Below are 23,509 nucleotides of genomic sequence, written 5' to 3'. Positions count from 1 at the left end.
ACATTTCCAGGTATACGATACTCAGAATGCTTAAACAACACAGAAAGCTTTTTTTCCTGTACCCTCCTCTAAGTATCTGGAGACCAAAGCAATGCAATTCAGTTAAATTTTGATCAAAAGTATAATAAATAATAGAAAAATCTACTCACCTGGATATAGAATTGAGATGTTTTGCCTATTTTAATAATTTGTGAAGGAACAACAGAAATAACTGATTGATATCAGAAATAACTGATTTTCCAAGAAGGGTTGTAAGAAAGGTACAGGGAACTACAGGCCTGTTAGCCTGACCTCAGTGCCAGGGAAGGTTATGGAGCAGATTGTCTTCAGGGACATGTGTGGGACAACGGGGGGATCAGGCCCAGATAGCATGGGTTTACAAAGGGCAGGTCCTGCTTGACCAACCTGATCTCCTTCTATGATCTAGTGACCCATCTGGTGGATGAGGGAAAGGCTGTTATGTAGTCTACCTAGAGTTCAGCAAAGTCTTTGACACTGTTTCCCACAGTATTCTTCTGCAGAAGCTGGCAGCCAACAACAAGCAACAACAACAACAAAAAAACACTCATAAAACCAGATCCATCTTCCCACTCAGTGAAACTGCATTCTCTAGCTGGTGTTTTCTGTCATCTTTGCTACAGTTTATATGGCAAGAGGTTTGATGTGATAAGCTACATGAAATGAAGTTCCTGAAAAATAATGAGGTAAGTTGAGGGATCTGCATTCAGAGGTTTAACAGACGCCTTTTGAATAAAACACTACCTCAGAAGACAGTAGAAAATTGTCTGTTCTGAGCATCCTCTGGAGATGCACAGGTATCCCTTGGAGACCTATGCTAAAAGTTATTTTTGAAACCTAAAGCCCTCCTCGTCCAACCTCTACTACAGAGAAAAGACACATAAATGTTTTTATAAGGTTCTTTGTTACAAGTACAAATAGTCTTGCCTAGTATAACATCAGAAGTGTACACATTCTAACTGAACATTATTTTATCTGATCAGTCATATATGCGATACCTTTCTGCTTTAATTCTTCCGTGCAAGCTTTACCTTGATGGTGATGTCCTGTTTGTCTGGACAAAGAAGGAGTTCACACTTTGCAGTAGGCAACTCTTGGCTTTGTACTGAAACAGTCATGAAGGACTGTTTTACTTCATTGGGTCAGTATGAGGTAAGCTAATTTATTAGAGTACAGCAGTTAAACAGTTGTCATTCTGAATGTCATTTGATACCCCGTGTTAAGTCCTCAATAATAAGGAAAATAAGAAATTAGACTTTCCACAGATTTCAGGACTAGGACAGAATGTTTTATCATGATGTTGAGGTGAGAACAAGGTTTGTTCTGTAAATGTACCTTCTGCTTCATGCTTAGCAAGAGTGATGAGATAATCTTGAAATATGAGTGATATTTTGTTAAAGCAGATTAACTGAGACAGTCTAGATGGGTAGAATGCTCTGTAAGCATGTTTATATTTAAATACACGTGTATTTTGAACAAAAACAGTGATATTACTTTACATATTGTAGTCAGCGTGTATGGATATATATACACAATGAAGTGTGTATATACACATACATTCATACATACATATACATATACAGATCTATTACTATTGTCTAACTCATTTTCCCATTGTAGATGAGCCCAGAGGGAACAAAATATTCCTAGCTTGGAGGTTTTCACATCTGCCCTTCAGAGAGCTATCAGACAAAAACAGCATGGCTATATAAATCACTGCAGATCAGCTCAGTTTTCAACAGCACAAAGCCCTGAGTGCAGAGCCACTTCATAGCACACTGTTCCAAAGTTTGTTCACAGACCCCCCATGCCAGCAGCAGGCAAGTCAGATCATTCTATTCAACATCTTACAGTAACCAGATGCAGGATAAAGAAATTGCCTTTCAATGCAATAGTCTAGTGCTGTTCTATTCCAAATAAAACAGTAATACATAGCATCCATCTTTTCTCTTCTGCTTGTTTATCAGGATTTTCAACCCCAATCCCCCAGCTTGAAATGCTCTTCTGTTATACAAGCTGATCTGAACTTCATCTTAGGTTGCTAAGCAGTATTTTTCACGCAGTTGGAGGGGAGGTTTTGTAAATCAGTTATAAGGAATCCGCAAAAAGTAACAATAAAAACCCATTGTCAGTATGTTTGAGTACCTAGTTTCATTGCTGTCATCTGGCTATTGAAGGGGTTTGTAAGTTGAAGAAAGGAAAACAAATATCCTGGCTATCTACAGCCCAGCTGTGTGATCAATGACAAGAACAAGGCGGAAAGGTAATGCAAAGCAGAATACAAATAATTTTTCCCCACAAAGGCAAGGTTTCAGGTATCTACAACTAAATAATCTAATGATTTTAGTGTTATCAAACCAAAGTATCTGAAGGATGAAATCACACTAGGACTACTAATTCAACAGAGGGAACTCATTTCTAACAGTATTAAGAGCCTTTGGTGTATGTGACAGAGAAGGAAATACCGAAATATCATGGTGTCTGAAACATGACTGTAATAATATTTTATCCATACTCATATCTGTTATATATATGCAGTTTATAGTGAGTTTTAGTTTTATCAACTTAGGTAAACTTAATACTCAAAGTCTTCTGATATATTGCCATTATTCTTTCTTCTTGGAAATACTGTGTGAATTTAAAGCAGTGCCTATTGTAGAATAATAGCCCCCTTGGAAACCAGTTATTGTAAAATATAATGCATTGAAAAAGCTGAAGTAAATTGGAGACTATAAAAATATTTGATGATATTAAAATGCAAAGCAGAAGATAAGCAAGTGCCAACTCCAGTCACTTGATAGTTTGTAGCATAAGCTCAAATTTGTTGTTGAAAATAATGTTCTGAAATTTGGCTGGGCTGCTTTCTGTGCTATTAGGGGCAGGAATGACTTCGTTGAAAACGATTTGCATTCTAAAAGGGTTTAGTCATAATTGTCTGTTTTCTTGCTGGGTGTTCAGAATAGTTCCAGCTCAGGTTGTTCAACTGTTGTTGGCTTGATGGTTTCTACCATCAAGTAACAAAAATACTGCTTTAAGCTTGTCTTTCTGTGAATCTTGTCTTTTTACAAATTTGTTTGCTAAATGAACTTGAGATAGATGAGCCAGTATTCAGGGAGAGCAACATTCTGGTCTGTTGTTTCAAACCATCTTTCTCTCTTTTTGAACTCTCCTTTTTTAAAGGAAAAGGAGTGATGCAGTAACTCTACGATGTACATCAGTGCGGTTCCAGTTTCTGTGTGACTGACTGCTTGTTCCTATCTAAGCATATAGCAAATCTCCTATCCCTTGCATAAATTAGTGTCTCTACTAGTTTTGGCATATTTATTTGTTCTTTTGGCTACATATGCTGCTGTAGTAAAGATAACAATGGAATATATTCAAATTTTCAATCACAGTTTTTATCTTCTTTCCCTTATTTATTTATTTATTTTTTAAAAGTACATTTTCTAGGCTCTGTCATATGCATTATTTTCTAGCAGCTACTTGCCTTTTTGTCCTTCCTGCTCTTAAATCCGTCATTTACTCCAGCTTGGTGGAAATTGTTGTAGATGTACAACCCAAATTCTCCAGTGAGGTTTGGCTAACTAACAAGCTATTCAAGTGGTTTTGTCTCCTGGGTATGTCTTCATCCTCTGTTTTTCCAGGTTGCTCGAATATCCTTGAACCCATAATTTACCCTAATCTCCTCTAAGGCTTTGAAATAATAAAATACTTAAGTAAAACTCTTTGGATAAATGCCCCTTAAAATATAACTTTATCTGTGAACTATCACGTTCTCAAGGGAATGGATTTTGTTCCTCAGACAATTAAGGGGATTTTCTGTCCACTGTGTCACTGTGGTTTGTCCACATCAGGCATACCCATCTAAACTCCTACATCAGCTCAGAACAGAAAAGATGAAGAAAGTCTAGGAGGAAAATAGGTCAGAAACTAGACAGTTTATCTCCATGATTTCTTCTTTTTCCAGAGGCCTGGGTTCAGTTCCCTGATCTGCCACATGATATTTTGTGTGTCATGAAATCTTCCTATGCTCTTGAAAAATAATAACCTGCCCAACAGAGATGTTGCTGAGGATAATTAACAATGGCAAAGTTCCTAGCCATTGTAGAGATGAAAGGAGTAGTCTTATGAACAGAAAATGGCTGTACTCTGATCTTATTTCACAAAATAGGAAAAGGGAGATTGCTCATTTTGCCATCACTAAATCCACTTGGGAAGCCTGAATGCACAGCAGTGAACTGGATCCAGCCCCATGCAGTTTATGACCTTGAAATGTGCTTTTCATAGTCCTGACTAGTCCTAATGCCAGAGTCCTGCAGATGCCTCCAAGGCTGTCCCTTCTGACAGCCTGATTTAGGCAAGAGAGGGAAGCTTGGGTGACCTCGTCATACCTCCCTGCAGCTCATCAGGGCCCTCGACCAGGCCCTGGAGAGCACCATCATTTGGAGATTGGGCAGAGGCATGGTCTTCACTGTTGCTCATTTTGCACATAAAGAAAGATGACTTCAGTCATCTTCCCACTCTTATTCAGATAATTCTTAATCCCTGTCAGCAAAATGGACCTGCAAAATGGTTTTGAATCGGGGATATAGGAATATCCCTTTCTGAAGATCTGTAACTAAATTTGAGGAAGAATTTGACATTTCTGCCTAACTTGTGAGCAATTTCCTTTTGAAAGTAATTATTGTTAAAAATGAAGAACTGCATAAAAATATCAGGAAAAGGAAGCTTTTTTTTTTGTTTTTGTATTACTGTGCCACTAAAAGATAAAAATATTAACCATATTGTTATTATTTTAAAGCGATACCATTGAGATTGTCTCCATTCTCAAGCATAGCTGTCAGAAAGACATCTGTATTTCCTCACATTATGTGATTGGAAATGCAAACAGACCACAGTTCAAGTACAAAAATTACAGAGATTTATGACTCTCTTTATACATGTTTTTAGTTATAAAATGCAGGGAAGCTACATGTATTAACAGTTTTGTGAGCTACTCTTTGATGCTCAAATGCTGCTCTTTGTCATCCTTTTTATTCATTTACTTGAAACTTTCCTTCTAGTGGCCTTCATTTGTAATGTGAATTCCACAGTTTCCATAGCTAAGGTTTATGATGATGAAACAGCCCTGATAAAACCAGAGTTTCTACTGAATGAAGACTTTGTCTCCAATCCATTGTATTGTGCTTCATTATGCTTGGGGGGGATGATTATCTCCTGGTAGCTCTATACCTTGCATAACTTCGTTTTTATTGAGAAATAACAAAATTATAGAAAAATTCATCTGAGGACTTGGTGATTTCACTTCAGTCCTCATCCCAGCCTTTCAGAGGATAACATGCTATCTTTGTTTCTGTATTGTGTGCAGCAGCCTTCGAACTGATTTGGCTTTTTGCAGTATGTTCCATGGTGAGCAGCTCCTCCTCCTCATAGTACCAAGAGGTCACCAGGGTCTGTTGATTGTGTCAGCAGTTTAGAATCATAGAATCGCTTAAGGTTAGGAAAGACCACAAAGATCATCTAGTCCAACCAAAGCATGCTGCACTGCCAGGACCAGTCCGCTGAGCATCCAGGAAATTTTAGTGTTTTGTGGCAGAACTATAAGGGGGGGAGTGTTTGCTGAAATTCAGAATGCAGCCAACCTTAATTACTTCTTTCAACATATACTTAATCACTGTCTTCTAAAGAAGATAAGTTTGAATTTCTGAGAAAGGAGAAACCTGTGTTGTAATGTGCAGAGTGGAAAGAATTTGAGTAGCAGGGATCTTGCAGGGCTTTCCTGTGTCCGAAAAAATTAGTGCTGTAGTCCATGGGTTAACCAAACTAATGCAGGAATGCTTCTGAGGGACTACACCTCATGGACTACACGTGCCAGGGCAGGAATACTCCTGGGAGACTGCAGATGTGGGTGATACATGTCATAGGTCAGACAGTACTTAATGAAGCAACCAGAACTTTTGGTTGTTTGTAAAAAAATCAAATAAAGCTACTTGAGTAGAGACATATTGGACAATGTATGGCCTGTTTCACATTTTGTCTTTTCTTCTGGCCCATTATAGCACTTCGGAATAGCACTGTTGCATCTATACTATCTACAGCCCTTCCCTCCTCAGTTTTGGCTTATGTTTTTATAAGCAGGCTTGCTCACAAATACAAATGTATCTATACAGTGTTTCTGAAATTTTTGTTTTGTTGAAGAGTCTTCCCATGTGATCTGTTGCATATCATATAGTTCTGATACCTTGCTCATGTTTTCCTCAGGCCTCCTGAACGAATCAATTGGACATATTATGGAAATATTTTTACATGAGAATTGGGTAAAAAAAAATGTTATTTGGATCTTTAGAATAGACTCTTCAGCTTGTTATTATAGGCTAGTTAATCCATGACAAATAAAATTGAAAGTTATACATTGCTGTCTCATGTTTTACTGGTGAAGATTGTTTCTGCAATCACCATTTTGTGGTCTAGAGACTCCAAGACACTAGACATTAGATTCCCTAATTGTGATGGTGTTTTTATTTTATGTTACAGAAATATTGCTGTCGTTACCATCTTATAAGAGAAGTTGAACAACCCCACATGCATTGAATATGCTATTTTTTGAATAAGCAAAAAAGTCAAAGTTTTTTTAAAATTTTTTTGGTGATATTTGCATGTATTCCTTGGGGGAGGGCATCATGGAGCAGTTTACACATTAGAATAGTATTTACTATTCTATGGTTTACATATGGTATTTGCTATATGGTATTTACACATTAGACAGCATTAATTTGTTTTTTTTTTCCTTCTAGTTTTTGAGGGTGGATCAAGACAAAGACAGAGAATGCAGCCTGGACTGTGCAGGTTCTCCTCAAAAATCACTTTGTGCATCTGATGGAAGAACTTTTTTGTCCCGGTGTGAATTTCAACGAGCAAAATGCAAAGATCCTCAGCTGGAAATTGCCTATCGGGGCAACTGCAAAGGTCAGCAAATTGAAACTTAGCAGTATTTTCCTTTGGCCATAATGCAAAATAGTAGACAAAATAGTTTTTGAAATGTAATGAATATTGAGAACTAAGAGCACTGTACTCTAAGAGTTGCCTGAAAGGAAGTAAATTGAAATTCATCTTGTTGATTCTACAATAATGTGCTACAAAAACTTAAATTAATCTTCATCCCTCAGCAGAAATATGATTCCCTCATCTCCTTACACTATAATAAATCATTAGGGCAAGCTCAGAGTAATTCTCAAGGTTGTTAACTCCTGAAGTTGCTTTTCTATTGCAGTTTGCTATTTTGAGTTAGAAAGCGTTGAATTCAGCTGCCTGCTTTCTAACTGTTACATTTGTGCAGGGAAAACTAAAATAAACCAAATGATTGCTCTTGTTTTGGTTTGCTTTAAAATGTAATCCCCATAATGAAAGTGAGTAGAAATTGCGGTTTTTTTCCTACATATCAGAAAGTTGCGTGAACCTTCAAATGTCGTAACTTGCAAAAATTAATTAAATATTTTGTAGTGCTGGGAGCCCTCGCAAGCTGTATCTATCTACATCTACTCTTTTACTTCTGGCTTCCTTTTGCAGAAACTGTACAACACAAGATCCTAGTGCTCCAGTTCCAATGCTTTCACTTTCACAGGTTAACCTTTTCACTTTTAGAGTATTCTTGTGCTAGAGACCTCAGTTGTCATGCTAAGAGAAACACAACATAGTTCCCCACTGAAGTGGCACAATGACCTTTTAAAATGTAAGAACAGCAGCACTCATAAAGATTTACTTTCCCTTTCTCTCTATCCACAAAGGAGAGGCGGGAGGGCAGAAGAAAACCCCAGGGACCAGACGGATTCAACCCGTAGGAGGCAATTTTCCACATGGTCTCTTTCCATTAGCTCCAGCAAGCCTCTGAAGCATCAAGACTGTTTCAAAGAGAAAACTCAGTCTCTTTCAGTCTCATCTTCTGCTAGATGAAACACTGTGCTCATTTTTCAGCCCTTTCATAATAAGCCATTGTATTAGCTGGTGGATCTATTTACTTATGTGAACAAGGATAACATAACAAAGCTATCTGAGCCAGAGTTTTTGTTAAACTTATGAACAACAGAGAGAATTATTGTGAGCTTTGTTTCTGTTCATTGTATATATATATTTAGCACATTATACACTTTAGCAAAAACTAGTTTTTCAAAGTGCTTTTGTTTATTGTTTTTTCTTACCAGGTTAATAATATCATCTGCAAGATTTTTTTTTTCCATAGGGGTGCCTTTAGTTGTCCTATCCAAAGTGTATCCTGACATGCTGGCAGGTTTTTTTGCCAGTATTTGGAGAAATACTCATTTTCTATGTATTTATTAATGCGTAGCATGTTAGTGCAATTGTAGACTTGGAATTAGACACCTTAGACAACTTAATTACTAGTAACAAGTGCATATTGTGCCTCCGTGAATCAGATGCTTCTAATCTTTTGATCAAAAGAGTGCAAGCATCACTCTGATGTTGAAATATTTCTTCCTTTATTGGTCAATAGATCTTGCTTGCCAAAATCATAGAATATAATAAATATATGATACAATTATATACCAGACCAGCAAGGGCCTAGTGCTGTTTTCATTTAATATTTTCTTCATACTTCTAATTCAGTCAGTGTGGTCCCAAATTTTCAAGTGGTCACTGTCTTTTTTTCCTACTCATTGCTGCCATCATTAGAAATATTTCAAGCCTTGAAAACAAGTTTTAGAGGAAAAAAGTGATCCGTTGGCCTAGCAGCTGCTTCAGTCTTAGTAGTGATACTTTTGGTAGTCCACTCAAATATTCTCCTGAGAGAGTGGAGGAATTCCTCAGTTTAAGACCCCTTCCGGGCCAGTTGCTTTTGAGTAGTGAAATTAACCAGCAGGTGAGGCTTGACGAAGGAGTGAAGAGTTCTTTTATTAAACTAAGCAAAGATGATGGTTCAAATTCAGGGCAACTTTCAAGGTTTCAGCATTTGTTTTCATTCTGTGTTGGAATGAAAACAAATTCTTTTGAAAAATGTTCATGTCTCCCTAAAACCAACAAAAATAGCACATTAAAATATTGCCTTTGAATCAGATTTTGAAGCTGTTAACATTAGTGAAAAAAGCATCTATGTTTGCATGTGGAAGTTATGAGTCCTTCTCTTTTTTCCCTACATTCCCTTTCCCTTTCCTTCCTTTCCTTCATTCTACTATATAATATATGTGTGTATATATTATATACATTTATCATATATATATAATATATTTATATATATATAATAAATACATATATACACACACACATATATATATATTCCAGTCCACTTGCACACAATGCTGGATTTTTTTGCTAAACTTGGAAAAGTAATATTATAAGTTACAGTGCTGTGAAATTTCCTGCCTGCTTTTGCAGTTTCAAAGGGCTCGAATGATGTGCATAAACTGTGGATAACATCCACATTTTTTAATAGTTTTCCAAACAACATCTGAACTCTAAAGTTCTGAAATTTTGTCACAAATTTACTGGGCAACAAGATTTTGGATCTAATAAATAAATGTATGTTAACAGTTGAGAAATGTTATTTATATTAGGGGGACTTTTAGAGCATCACATGTGACTAGGATCCACTATACAAAGACACAAATGCTTCACAGTAAATCTGGTCCTGTGTATTCCCAGAAACAGAACACAGAAGAAATGTGAGACTTGTGTGTTCACTTTGAAACAGGCAAGAAAGACATAGAGGCTATTGCTAAATTACTAAATTAAACAGGGCCAGGACACTGTATGGCTGTCTGCTCTAGTAAGTTGGTAGAGTGATCCTTGCTATGCTTTGAGCACAGACCAGTTAGTATTTTCCCTAAGACTTGATCTTTGTGGCTTGGGAGTTACTGTGGGGTAGGTATGGTCCTCAGTAGGCAGTGTGCCCGGAGCCACCCTCTTATAGAGGTTTAAGGCCATTCAGCCTGAGAAATGAGCCTAGCTGTTCTTGTGTAGATCTATTCCTATGGGTAGCACAACCTTTAGGTGGATTCATCTTTCTTATCATCCTTTTCCATTCAGTATTATTTTGAGACTGGTTTATGGGGGCTAGCAAATTCCCATGAACCTGAATAATGCCCTACTTGCAGCCTTCCAAGCTGTGTGGCTTTTCAGCTGATACTCAGACACACACTGTGCTTTGTCTAGAGTTTGAGTGTCCTTTGAGTCCAGGCTTTGCTTCATTCTTGTTTTCTTATTGAAAGATGTATAACCCAGCTGAGGAAACAGGGGCTGTAAGCATTTAGGTCTTCCTGAACTCATCTTATCTCTGAGGAGGATAGCGCAAACTCATTTATGCTATGTCTCTTACCTTCCCTGAAACGTTATTATATGGCTCAGTGAAACTTCACAGAAACTTGGCTGAAAATTCTGTCCTGTGAAAATTCTCAGGTTTTAGAGCATGCTGTCTTTGACAAGTTTTGTGTAGGCAATCTTTGTGTTTCAGACCATAAATGGCTCTAATAGTTTATTGCGTTAGGTGTTCAGGGTCTGTCACCCACAAATCAAGGTCCTTGAGCTATGAAGTCGCTAGTACAAACCTGGCTATAATCCAGCATATAGTCCTGTTAACTGCTGTGTGAGCTCAAACTTAAGTACACACCTATATGTACTTTGTTGAGTGAGGACTTCTTTCTTAATCTGACAAATATAAGGATGAATGTTATAAGATATGATATATGGGATTACATATAACAGGTTTGTTCATTTTGTTTGTTTCCTTTATTTCATGGGGAGCCTTGCATATTCCTTGTAAAATACTTTCTCTCCCTGTAATTGGTTGGAATTGCTTCATAAAATTTAGTCTCGTCTCTGTGGAATGACACTGTAGAATATTCATATTTTCTGTTAAGTAATGAAAATTTTGCATTATAGATACAGAAAAAAGAGAGGAGGCTTAAAATAATTCCTGCAGATTCCATTCAGTTTCTGCTACACTAAAATCAATAAATAATTTTTCTGCCTTTTTTTTTTTTTTTCCCCCTGTTTATTCACGCTACTGAAGTTTTTCCCATCAGCTTCAAAAACACAAACTTGTATTTTTCCTACAGGAATTTTCATATAAATTAAGGTTTTTCAAATCTTTTCCTATGATAAGTAATGTGTATTAGTTTTAAATGTGAAATAATGATGCTGGATGGAGCTGAGTGGCACTGAAGATTTTTTAAATGAAAATGCTTTTTAAAATATTTGATTGATTTGATTGATATGACAACAAGCTTTAGGCCTAGCTAGGTTAATGGAATATTTGGGATCAGTGTCATTATTATTCTACAGACCCTCTTTCTCCATTGGAAAACCTGGATAGTGCATGTTAAGCTTAACTCATATGTGATATTCTAAAGAGTGTAGTTGTTGAAAAAAATGCCTTTCATCTATGGACTGTCACAGACAGAAAAAAAGGTAGTATCTTCATTCTCATGATTCACATACAGAACTGGAATGCATCAAAATATGCGTGGAATTTCCCATAGAATCCTTAGACTTGTAAGGGACCTTTAAAGGCCGCATAGTCCAACTTCCTTGCAATGAACAGGGACATGCAGAGCTAGATCAGGTTGCCCAGAGCCTGATCCAGCCTCACCAGGGACATAGGCTTGGGCAGCCCTCCTGCTTGCTGCCTGGAAGGTAGGCTTGTGGGATACATTTGGGAGGCAGAACATGCTCCAAAGATGTTTTATTTGGAGTGAGAAAGCCATAATGAGTCAGTTTAGTTCTTTTCCGAAGTACAATGAGTGAAAGAGGGATTGGACCAAGGTATCAATAGATAAAATAAAACTCAACATATACTGAAAGCTTGCATGATCTGTAGATTGAGAGAAAACAGTTTTCACTTGTCCTCCTTGTCTTCCTTTTCTCTTTTATTTTCTATTCCCATGTTTTTGAGAAGAAAGTGGGGAAAAAAAGAGGGATGCAAAATTTTTAAAATAATTTGGGGGAAAAAAGATACTAAAAATAGGCAATTGAGAAGCGGTATCAGATTAAAAAAATAATTATTTTTCCAGGAATATTACTATAGAGCAGATTTGTATCTCCAAATGTTTCTAGCTAGGAGCTACCTCCTCCTTTTCCAGACATTTTCTCACTGTGAGCACTGCATTTAATCTGTAGGATGACTGTGAGTTTCCAGACTGCAGTGCTGCCAGACCTGACACAAATCCTGTTCAACTACCGCCTCCTTATATTTTGTTTCCAAGCCTTCAGTTATGCTGTGTATCAAGGTTCTGTAGAAAAGTGTTAATTTAAGACAAAATATTCAGCAGCTTGATGAAGAATTTATGTCGTCCCTGAAAACAGAAGGAGGTGGCTTCTGATTTTGCTTTCTAGTAGGTATTTAATGGGAGTGGATAGAGTGCTAAGTATGTGTGGAATATTTTTTGTGGAAGCTCCTTTGGGGTTTTTTTGCGTGTCTACTGGCACATGGAAAACAACACAAACAACACTGAAATATTATCCAGAATTTACTGGAGATGGAATTTATCTCTTTGAAAAACAGTGTATTTTTCTTGATCATATTTCTCAATGAGGAATGTGCCAAAGCCAGATTGCACAGGAACAGATCATAAAAGAGCGTTCTTAGGCACAAAAAGGGTATCTTTTTAGAATTAAAAAGTTCTTTTCATTTCTGGTCATGTCATTTTTATTTAATTTTCAAGTTTAATACAGTGTGAAAATCTTAGGTGAAGTAGAAACTAGTAGTGCTACAGCAATAACACTGCACTTGCAACTATTTGTAGTTTCAAGCTTTCTCAGGCTTTCAGAGCAAGAATTTTAAATTGGCCCATATTAGGCTTATTCAAACTATTTATCAAATCAGTGTTCTGTTCAGAAAGCCTAGTCTGGTCTTTGGTATGTAAAAATATCAGAAAGCTGTAGCTTTAGTTTTTATTGCAAATATTTGATTCAGTTCTAGTCAGACTATATCTCTAAATGTGACTGTTAGCAAATCGGGAGAAATATTATTGTGCCAGGAAGGATTCCAGCACAGCATTCCTTATTTTATCTTAAAGCTTAGCTATCTACATTGCTGGGTGGTTGCAAAACATTAAAAAAAGACAACAGAAAGAACTCCACACTGCCTGCCACTGTTGGATGCTGGTAGCTTCACTATATAGGGATTGGGGAAGGTGATTTTATTCTTACTGAACTATATAGCAAAGCAGAAAACAGCAGATGTGCTACATGAAAATCTTTTCAAGGACATTGATCTATCCCTATGAAAAGCTACTTATTTTTCCATGAGAGAATGTGAGATCTCTCCATGGAGCCTCAGATCTGCTGTTGTACTAAATGTCACATTCTAGATGATGTTTACACACTTCATGAGTTTGTGTCATTATTTTAGAGATAAACTTTGACCTCCATTAATAGACTAATCTCTCTGATATATAATTGAGATTACCAAGATTTGAAGTTGATGGATTTTTTTTTTTTTTTTTTAATCTTAGTGCTTTAGGTTATGCAGTATTGAAAATAAGACATAAAGCTAAAATTCTACACTATGCTGTTAGTAAGTCTAATTCTGTTTTCAGAATTTCCTTAGTAATACAGTTTTGTATCACCCTTAGTGTTATTCCAGGAATTATTTTGCTCCTACCCCCTCATGTGTGTGGGAATCTGGTTCTAGATGCACAGTTGCCTACTGGTGCTACCTCCTAGCTGAAAGCTTTTGCTGTTGCATACTGAAGCTTAGCACAGAATTAAGATGGCCTTAAATTTCTCCTCCGGCTTCCAGACACTAGACTCCTATGGATAATTTAGAAAGACCTGTCCGAACAGCTACAACACTGCAATTTCCACAGCTTTGTGTATTATGTCCACTCCCATGCACTCTTGTCTTCGGTTAATTACCTCGGGCTGTATATGTCTTTGAGTAACGTCTGGTTGCCTTTTCAGTCTTGGTGCTAAGTCATAGTGGTACCATCAGCATATCAGCCAATGTACTGTGCTAAAAACCGTCAAGCCTTGTGTTAGCCCAGTTTGACATCCGATACTGTCCAAATGAGGTAGTTTAAGGTAAACTCATGCAACTTCATGCTCAATTTCTATGCCAGGATTTTTTTTTTTTTTCAGCGAAGTTCTGGGATATGAAAGCCTGTTTACCTGGAGATGAGAGAATACATTCTCTCTGAGTCATCCATTAACATAATTCAGAATTACAGTTGGGCATTTATATCTGCAAGGTTAGTTTTTCCCATTGCCTGAATGTAAGGACAAATAATGTCTCATTTCAGTCTTTTTTCTTTTTCAGACATCTTGGTCTTTATTTCAAAAAGATCTGACCTAAATTATTCCTGTTCTAGACAAAGAGGAAAGGTGAATCTGTATATGAGAGACTGTACTGTCTCCTCATAGATGTCAGTGTTCCTATGAACCTTCTGACAAGCCACATCTGCCTAGACAAATTTTGCTAATTTGAGATGCTTATGAGTCATATTCATTATACTTGTACCAGGTGCATAAGGGGGCTCTTCAGTAAGAAGTGGCTAGATGCACTCAAAGGATTTTACATGGTGAGTCCCAGAATTGTCTTTGCTTCATGAGCATAAGCAATGGCCATGTGGAAATTTAGTTTCCCTGTGGATTAGGATATTAAACCTAACTGACTTTAGCCTGTTAGGAGCTATATCTATCTCATCTGATATTTGATGTGAGCTTATGTTTCATCCTTACTTCCCGCCACAGCAGGAATATATATTTTCTTGTCTGTTTTCAGCTGTTATAAAAGTCTAGCCCTTAAGTTCTTGCATTCTTTCTTTCCTTTAGAAAATCTGGATGAAACCAGGCAGTAGATTCAGAAGATGCTACAACCAGGGCAGAAAATAGATGATCAGATGTAATCTTATAAATTTATCTTAAATAATAACATAATAACTTCTTTTGGCTTCAGTAATGTTTTATTTGGGAGGAAGTTAGCACCTTTGAATAAATAACCTGCTATCCATTTATATTCTATGGATGAGTATTTTATTTATCTTCTTTTTAACTTGACATCCTTGTTACATTCTTCCAAAAGGTTTGGATTGCATCTCTGTATCTCAAAGTTATTCCCCTGTGGTACTACATTGATGAAATAAAAAGGCAGATTTGAGAATCATGTTTTGGCTATATGCAGTTTCAGATGCTCAGCTTGATAAAGGAGCTTCCTCATGGGTATTCTGAAACACAGTAATGCCCAATAGCTTTAATGTGTTTCCATGGTTATATAACACAAAACAAGGGTTCAGACTTGAATTTTATATTTCACTAAATTTGGTCATTGTTGATTTTAAAGCATATTAGATCATCCACAAATAGGAGGCTTTTAGAACATCAAGCTGTTTAGGAACAAGTGGTGGACAGTTTTGGAGAACTTCTCTTTTGCCTTGGCATGTTTTTAGGATAATTCATATATTGGAGATAATTTACAACCCTGATGGTACTATTGCAGAAACCTTATGTGATGGAATTTATATCACTTTCCCTTTTAGACATTTAAACCACATGTCATTCTAGAAAAACGAGGACAGAGGTCCAACAAAGAAGTGATTTATTTTCAGTTAAAATGCTAGCTACATTAAAACCACATGTTATTAAGTACTGTATAACCAAACCATGCTCAGAATAAGGCTTACGATACCAAAGCTTGCCTAAAGTATTTCATTTCTTTTAACCCCATACTTTGGCAGTACATACTTTAACAGACTTTACCTGAGCTGCACAGCACACTAACTATAATTTTCCCTTGAGAAAACAAATTGTTAAACAGAGAACAAATTGATTCAGTTCCTTATTATTTTTCTCAAGTTTCTAGATGGTTGAACTTTCCTGTTGATTTTAGATGATAATGCATCCCTGTGAATCTCTGTCGTGAAACAACATAATACAATTACTACTGTTTAAGACTGAAATTTAATTTTTAAAAATGAAACAACTTGTTCTTTGGGCACGTTACCAACATGAACTGTCTGACTCTCATAACACTCCTCAGAGAGATAAATAAAATCTCATTTTACAAAAGAATAAACTAATGCACAGAAGTGAGGCACACAAGTCCAATACCAGAAGGGAAATCAATATGAAGATTTAAATTAGGGGGCCCAATTTTGTGTACACAGAGAACAGATTCAGAGAACTAGTTTATATTGTCATTATGCTACACTTTCCTAAGACTGCTTAGGACCTAAAGGGAATTTTTTTGGTTACAGTTACCTGACACTTGGTGGAGATGATCAGTGAAGGATTCATCCTGAATATGGGAATTTTGCACTAGGCTTCCGTGTTGGTTTTTTGCATGCATGGCTAGGTGGTTCTAGCACAGGGAGTGTATATGGGGGAAGGGGAACTTAGCTGTCTTACTGGTGTTTGACCAAGTAATTCCTGTGGACTGGTAGATGACAAAACCATGTTAAGAAACTTAGGTATCTAATGTGGTAACACAAGTGTTGCTTCATTGTCCGTATTCTGCTCAATGTGCAACTTCCATGAGCTAGAAAATCTGTCCTTGCATTTTCTGAGAACTGTACAAACGTTTACTAATTAACACAATGCTCCTTTCTCACAATCAATGGACAGTGTATGCCCTAGAAAGGATCCAGCCAGTTACTGTCAAATAATCTTTAAAGAAAGTGGAGATCAGAAGCAGCAAATTTCTTTTTATACGCCTGAGATCTTTCTAATTCAGACGTTACAGTCACATCTTGAAATCATTAATAGTTCCTTGAGCTTGCCTGGTATTCTCATTTGTCTTGAAATTGCCTAGCTTAAGCAGATCCTGAAGTATTGATTCTGCATCAACAACATGCTAAAATTTGCAACGACTTTAGGAAAAAAGATACAAAAGCTTATGCTATATGTCTTTTCTCAGCTTTTAAATGCCTAACTGAAATATCATATCTGTATTAGACAACAGAAATATTTCAGACAATAACATCTACTCAGTTAAAGCTTACTAATTTGCTGCCTTGTCTTGGATGGAGACCAGTACCAAGTAGTGCAGGAGATGGTGCAGTGAACCACAGCAGTGGCCAAAAAAAGCCCATGTGGTATGCTTGACTAGTGCCAAGTCTAAATTGTAAGTTGTTACCCTAAATTTTAGCATGATGTGATTTAATTCCAGAGTTATTATTGAACCACCTGCCTGCCCACGTGTTGTATAGTGTAGATATATATGTTAACTGAAGAAAAATACATCTATATCTTTTTTTAATAGCCTGGTAGGCACAACTGTAGTCATAACTCAGCTCACTGGCTGAAGTAAGCAGTTTATAAACTCACAGAAGGAAGCTGTGCTCCTGCCACTTACTTTGCCTTTCCCAGTGCACTAGAAAACTGATCTTGGTGCTGCTGCCACCAGCACTGGAAGAATGTTGTAAGGCATGAAGTGGCAGCTATTGCTTAAATTGACTGAAAAAGTATATATTTTTTGGTCTTCTACCCTTTTGGTAGCAGCGGGAACAGCAAAGTTGTTCATCTTATATCTGAGTTCTGTCCTGCTTTGTGCTTCACTTTGTGGCCTCTTGTCTTCGAGCTGGCAAAATGTTAGTTTTGCACACTATTAGGGAGCATGAGCATACTTGGGCAAACCAAAGGAACTCACAAGCTAGACAAACAGTCAAATGTTGGAGGAACATGATGGATATAGTAGTAATTAACATGAATACACATATTACTGTCATGAAAGTGAATTAGGAAAAGGTGGCTCAAAACTGATTTTCTTCCATTAGTTTTGTTTCAAAAAATATAATGCAAATTATCTTATATTTTCCCTGATTATAATTCTGATTCTCTTTATGTGGTCTTGGAGCCTTTTTTCCTGCCCAACTCAATTAAAAGTTATTTTCTGCATTTCTTTTACACTTCATCATCCAATTGACATGTCTTCTCCCTTTCTCTAGATGTTTCCAGATGTGTGGCTGAGAGGAAGTACACCCAAGAACAAGCTCGAAAAGAATTTCAACAAGTGTTTATTCCAGAATGCAATGATGATGGCACATATAGTCAGGTTAAATTTTTTTTTTGTTGTTATCTTGTATGTCCGAAAAATTATCATAGGTGTGTTTGCAAAGGGTGAAGAAGAGAGAAATGTAAAGAAATGAAATGTAATTTCAAGATGAAAAGCAATTTGTCCCAACAGTGATGTTAAAAAACAGAAGGAAAACTCACATTTTGTGCCAGCTGAGTCTTGTTGGTTTGTTGTGGTTTTTTTTTCCCACTGTTGGCCAGTGAAAGAGCCAAATATTACTGTTATTCATATGATACACTCCCTGTTCTTCAAGGCTGAGACAGCCGAGTCATTCTCGTAGTCCTTGTAGTCTTCTAGTCAGATGGTAAAATATTTGGAGTTTCTGATCTATTCCTGATGTGAACCAGAAGATGTGTGATTTGAGTCCATATCAGTGCTACTAGCATGAATCATACAGGATTATTCTCTTTCCTCAGCTGAACTTGAGCACAAGCAAATGGCTGTGCATAAACACAGGGTTTATTTACTTAGGTTAGACCATAGAATTCAGAAGGGTCACATCCTAGATGCTTATTCTGTGATAGACATTCCGATCATGGTTGCCTTCTGCTGCCTTTGTGATAGATTTCAATTGCAGAGTTGTGCAGAAGACAGTCCATTTTGTTTTAAGCATGGTGAGGAAGTGATACTGGCCCTCAGGTCATATAATGCAATTGATTTCTAAGAGGAATTCCAAGAGTTTCCTTCCTGACAGCTTGGGATATGAATAATGCTGGCAAAAGCATTCTGTCCTGCACTTTCAGTGGTGAACAATATGTTCTCTATGTGGAAAATAATTTGAGATTGCTTGCATCAGGAACAGTTTATGTGTCTCTTGAGGAACTTTGTTGTGAGGTTTTCATAACACCTGCACTCTCCTGAAATAGGGCATAAACAACCACATATTTCAATAGTTTCCTCTTCAACTGGATTCTGAGGGACCTACCACACTTTTCTTGAAGTAAGCTGTTTATGCTAAAGAATCATATGTATGATGGTCATTATAGCGCATTGTAGTTTACCATTCTACATTTAACTGATGTACATTGTTAGCTGGACACACTACTCGTGTAATGAATGCTTCAGGATAATAAATGCATGTCTGACAGACTGCATGCGATTCATGTCATTGCTGACAGGTTCAGTGCCACAGTTACACTGGATACTGCTGGTGTGTCACTCCCAATGGTCGTCCAATCAGTGGTACTGCTGTGGCCCACAAAACTCCTCGGTGCCCAGGTAAGGTCTGTTCTGTTGGCTGAGTCTTACAAACTGTCTTACACATAATAGATTTTAGTTGTGCCATCTGATTAGACTGAACTTTCTTTCTTTCTTTATATTTTAAGTGTTTTGAGGAAAAAAAGATCCAAACTCAATGAAAAATATTGATTGTGAACATCTTGATGTGTGATATAGTCCAGGGAAAGAACACCCACAGCAAATCTCATGAATGGCCAAATACAGAGGAGAAATAAAGCTTAAAAAAAAGTGCAGAGAACACAATGAAATCATTGTCAGTAGAAATTAATTGGCAAATCAAACTTACTGCCATGTGTATTGACCTGTGTCTCTCCTCAGGACAATTAACAGGTTCACTGTTTTTTAGGAATGTGCTTTTTGACTTTATTTCATTGACACTGATAATAAATATGAAAAGTCCCCAGTGCAGGAACAGTTGCCAGAATTGCTATTCACCTTGCTTGAAGCTGACATAATTGAACCCTTTCAACAAAAAATGGATCTAAAAATACTTGAACTTTATGTGTTTTGTTTCTGCTTGTGCTGCAACACCGTTTTTCTGTCAGAATGGAAGAAATAACTTAAAATTCCAAACAGCTAACCCTATAATAGAAATGAATCTGTAAATAAGTTGATTAAAGGCTTTGAGGGAATTCACCTGGCCTGATATTTTCAGTTGTTCAGGTATCAAAGGTATCACATCATCCTTGATGTTTTTTATAAGTACATGGGCAAATTAGAGGGAATGTAGTGTTAAGTTTTAAGAAAGAATATAAAAAGTTCATTTTTTTTTAAGGTTTGTCATGCTTATGTGATTTGCAGTCTTCCATGCAAATGGATTTTCAGAATAATCCATTTGATCCAGACTGAAAAGTCACTGGTGGCGTGACAGTGAATTGTGAAAAATAACATAAATTTTCAAAAGGATTTTAATAGAGAAAAGTATACATTTGTTTTAATGAAATTAATGTTTATTCCTTCAGCATGCTTTTAGAAGATCTGGATACTGAGGACAGTATTTATGTACTTCAGTGTACTATTAAACAGTGATGGTTTTGTATGTCCTTAATCAAGACTGCTCTGAAAGTACGTCTGGTAGTGAAATGGAAGAATGGCTTTAAACTAAAATGCGCAGATTTGGCACTTACAGGTGTTATTTACTTGGCACGGTGGTGATGGATTGACAGTGGGACTTGATCTTAGAGGTCTTTTCCAACCGTTATGATTCTACAATTCTATTATTCTAAAATAAGGGATATTTAGTTTAGACAGTAGGAATAAATTCTTTACTCAGAGTGATGAGACACTGGCACAGGCTTCCCAGAGAAGCTGTGGATGTCCCTTCACTGGAGGCAATATAAGCTAGGTTGGATGGGACCCTGAGAAGTCTCATTTGATGGGTGGCAGCCCTGCCCTCAGTAGAGGATTAGAACTAGATCTTTAAGGTCCCTTCCAACCCAAGCCATTCTAAGATGATTCTATGATGATTACTTTTGACTAAAAATAGTGCTGGGTTAGTCACTGTACATTTATTATTAATAATATTATTACCAAGGAGAAGCTGCAGGGTAGATTCAAATTAGTTAATAAACTGATGTGTGGACTATCCTATCTGGAGAGAAACAAAACTCAAGTTCCTCTCAAAGGCACTCGTGCTTAGCAGATAAACTACCAGACTGCTTCCGCTCATTTTGGGAGGAGTGGAAAGGGAAATTAGTTTTGCAGAAATGCTAAGGAGAAGGTCATAGTAGCATTCGATTTTAATTTAGTAGCTCCAAAGTAGACTGCTCCAGTGCCCAGGTGAGTATGTAGAGTCTGTTTCTGCTCCATGGAAGATCTTGGGTAATTTTGCAGTTGTTATTGGATCCTTTGGGACTCTTTCTGCAGATTTTCTACCCTGCTTGAATCACTGCTCTTAAATTTTACTGCTGACTGCTTCTCCTTTGTCTCTCAGGAAAGAAGTCCAGCTACACCAGAGCTCAGAGATAGATTTGATGTACTAGGAGATTTTGATGTAGTGGTGGATAACAGTTCAGTCTCAAAATGTCTGGAGAAACTGTCTCATTCAGTAGAGAAGGCAACTACAGATTTTCCAAAACATTATGTGGTATAATAAGGCAAAACTTTGCCTGTATACTGTAGGATGAAATTCTGAAGCACAACTGCACCTCTCTCCCATCTCCCAGTATGTCCAAAATTGCCATCTGTTTAGAATAAGAGTTTTTGGTTTTTCCCAGAAGTTGAAGCTTTCCAGGTCACCACTGATTGCTTTTTATACTTTCTCCTTAGTTCCACCACGCACAGGAATTATGGACAATATGTTAGTAGGTATACTGTCACTGGGGAGATACACTCCTGTCTTAACTATTGTTCCAGGGATGCCAATACTTCCAGTACTATTAATACAGTTTCTCTCTTAGGATACGAAACTATCACATACACTTTTTTTTCCCTCTCTTTTCTTTTTTCCTTTTAATCTACAGTAGTTGTATGAGTAATTTTGTGTTTGTTCTGCTGTTCTGGTTGCTCTTATTGAAACTGTGTTTTTGGTTTTTTTTTTTTAGTTAGAGACAAGAAATGTGGAAAGTTGCAAGTCATAAGGTGCATTAAAAAGGCAGAACTGATTGATGTAAAGCCTTCTGTTTATCTATAAGATATTTACCTGAAAGAAACTCCTCTTCCATCCTTCCCAGTTCTTCCCACCCCAACACCTGTTACTGCCAAAACACACCTGATAAATCTTAGAATGCCATTCCACCCCATGGAAACAATCTCCATTGCTGCAGGAGCAGTGGTGAGAAGGAGAGTAAATCAAACACATTCCCATGGCAGCATTGAAAAGAAAGCTCCTTAAAAATGATGAATGTCCTCCCAGTCCTTTCACTAAAGAATACCAGACATAAAAAAGACATTTTTATAACTCCTCATCTCTTATCAGTACTAAAGGGAGCTGCAGAAATTCCATAGGCAGAGTCCTGGGAAATGGGACAGAAATAGAGAAGCAGGTGTTAAATTATTATTGAAAAATACTGTGTTCTACTCTAGGATTTTTGTTTTGTTTTGTTTTGTGTTTGTTTTTGCTATTTTAACTCTTTTGGGCTTCTCTCAGTGGAACTGCAGAGATACAGCAGCAAGTTTTATTGTTCTGTAATGTAGTTTTGCTACCTCATATTTAAAACACTATTATCATCTTTTAAGTCCAAAATCGAGTATCTTTAAATGTTTAAAATCCAAAATATCCAAAATATTAAGCGGGATGGGAAATCTACTTTCCTGTTTCTTGATATTACATATCAAATATTCTATATCAAATATTATTTAGGAGAGATGAGGCTTCCACTTCCTCTTTTTCTCATTTGAAGCCCACCCACATATGATCAGAACTGTAGAAAATGTATGTGCTAAAATCACAAACCACAAAACACTCATTATATTCCCTGGAAAGTTTATTGTGCCTCAGAAATTGTATGACTGAAAATGGGCTGAATTGTGGGTTTCATCATAAACTAATGAATGATATACTTATGTGGTCCTCTGAAAATTAGGAAGCAGATTGTATTGCATTTTACATAAGTTACGTGTTGCTGTTTCTATTTCATGCCTGGCTGAAATGTGAACATTTGTTGTGAGTATTGAAGACATAATTTCATAGAAATTTGGAAATCCATCTTGCTATCACCATTTTAAACTAGGAATATGCAAATATATTCAGAAAATGTTAGAAAAAAATCATATAAGTTCAATTATCTCTGCTCTTCCAACTTAGAATAAATACACTTTCTGATACATAGTTGAATATTCAGGATGAAAGAGCGTGAAGGGTACTGATTTCTCTTTTCATGAAATTCTGAGGGTATTTTTCTTAATTTCTTAAGACTACAAAAGTAAATGTTTGCCCACTGATTCTAATTTTCTGATCTAATTTTCCTAGCATTCATTTAATTTCATAGTGAGATTAGTTTAGTGATGGCAAAGTTAGCCTTTGTAATTGTTGCTATCTTCCACCACCTATCCATCAATTTTCCTTCAAAATTTAGGACTAATAAAAGCAAGGTGTAGAGGAATATAAAATCTGGTGCCGAATGTACATAGAAACAGACAGTACTGTTCTCAAACTGAGCCTTATAACTTTGTAATGCAAAGGAGCCATGAATGGTGCTTCATCACACATACACCTATGCTTAATACTGTTTGTAGTCACAAACTGGTATAAATCACTTCAGTGTGGATGAGAATAAGACAAAAATCTTTGTATTT

The 23,509-nt window shown here is 36.8% G+C and overlaps 1 protein-coding gene across 4 annotated transcripts in view; it reads left to right on the top strand.

The window, feature by feature from the left end:
• The window catches only part of SMOC2 (SPARC related modular calcium binding 2), a 122,345-nt gene that overhangs the window by 31,913 nt on the left and 66,923 nt on the right, over positions 1–23,509 (top strand). For all 4 annotated transcript variants that reach the window (XM_032443588.2, XM_015858014.3, XM_032443587.2 and 1 more), the window contains exons 2-4: positions 6,813–6,984; positions 17,907–18,013; positions 19,153–19,252. In XM_032443588.2, coding sequence (XP_032299479.1) covers positions 6,813–6,984; positions 17,907–18,013; positions 19,153–19,252 — 379 coding nt within the window. The remainder of the gene's footprint in view (positions 1–6,812; positions 6,985–17,906; positions 18,014–19,152; positions 19,253–23,509) is intronic.

This window comes from Coturnix japonica, chromosome 3, assembly GCF_054131305.1.
Source record: "Coturnix japonica strain WE chromosome 3, WE-NBRP24, whole genome shotgun sequence".
Taxonomy (NCBI): domain Eukaryota; kingdom Metazoa; phylum Chordata; class Aves; order Galliformes; family Phasianidae; genus Coturnix; species Coturnix japonica.
This window is presented reverse-complemented; position numbering and strand designations above follow the sequence as displayed.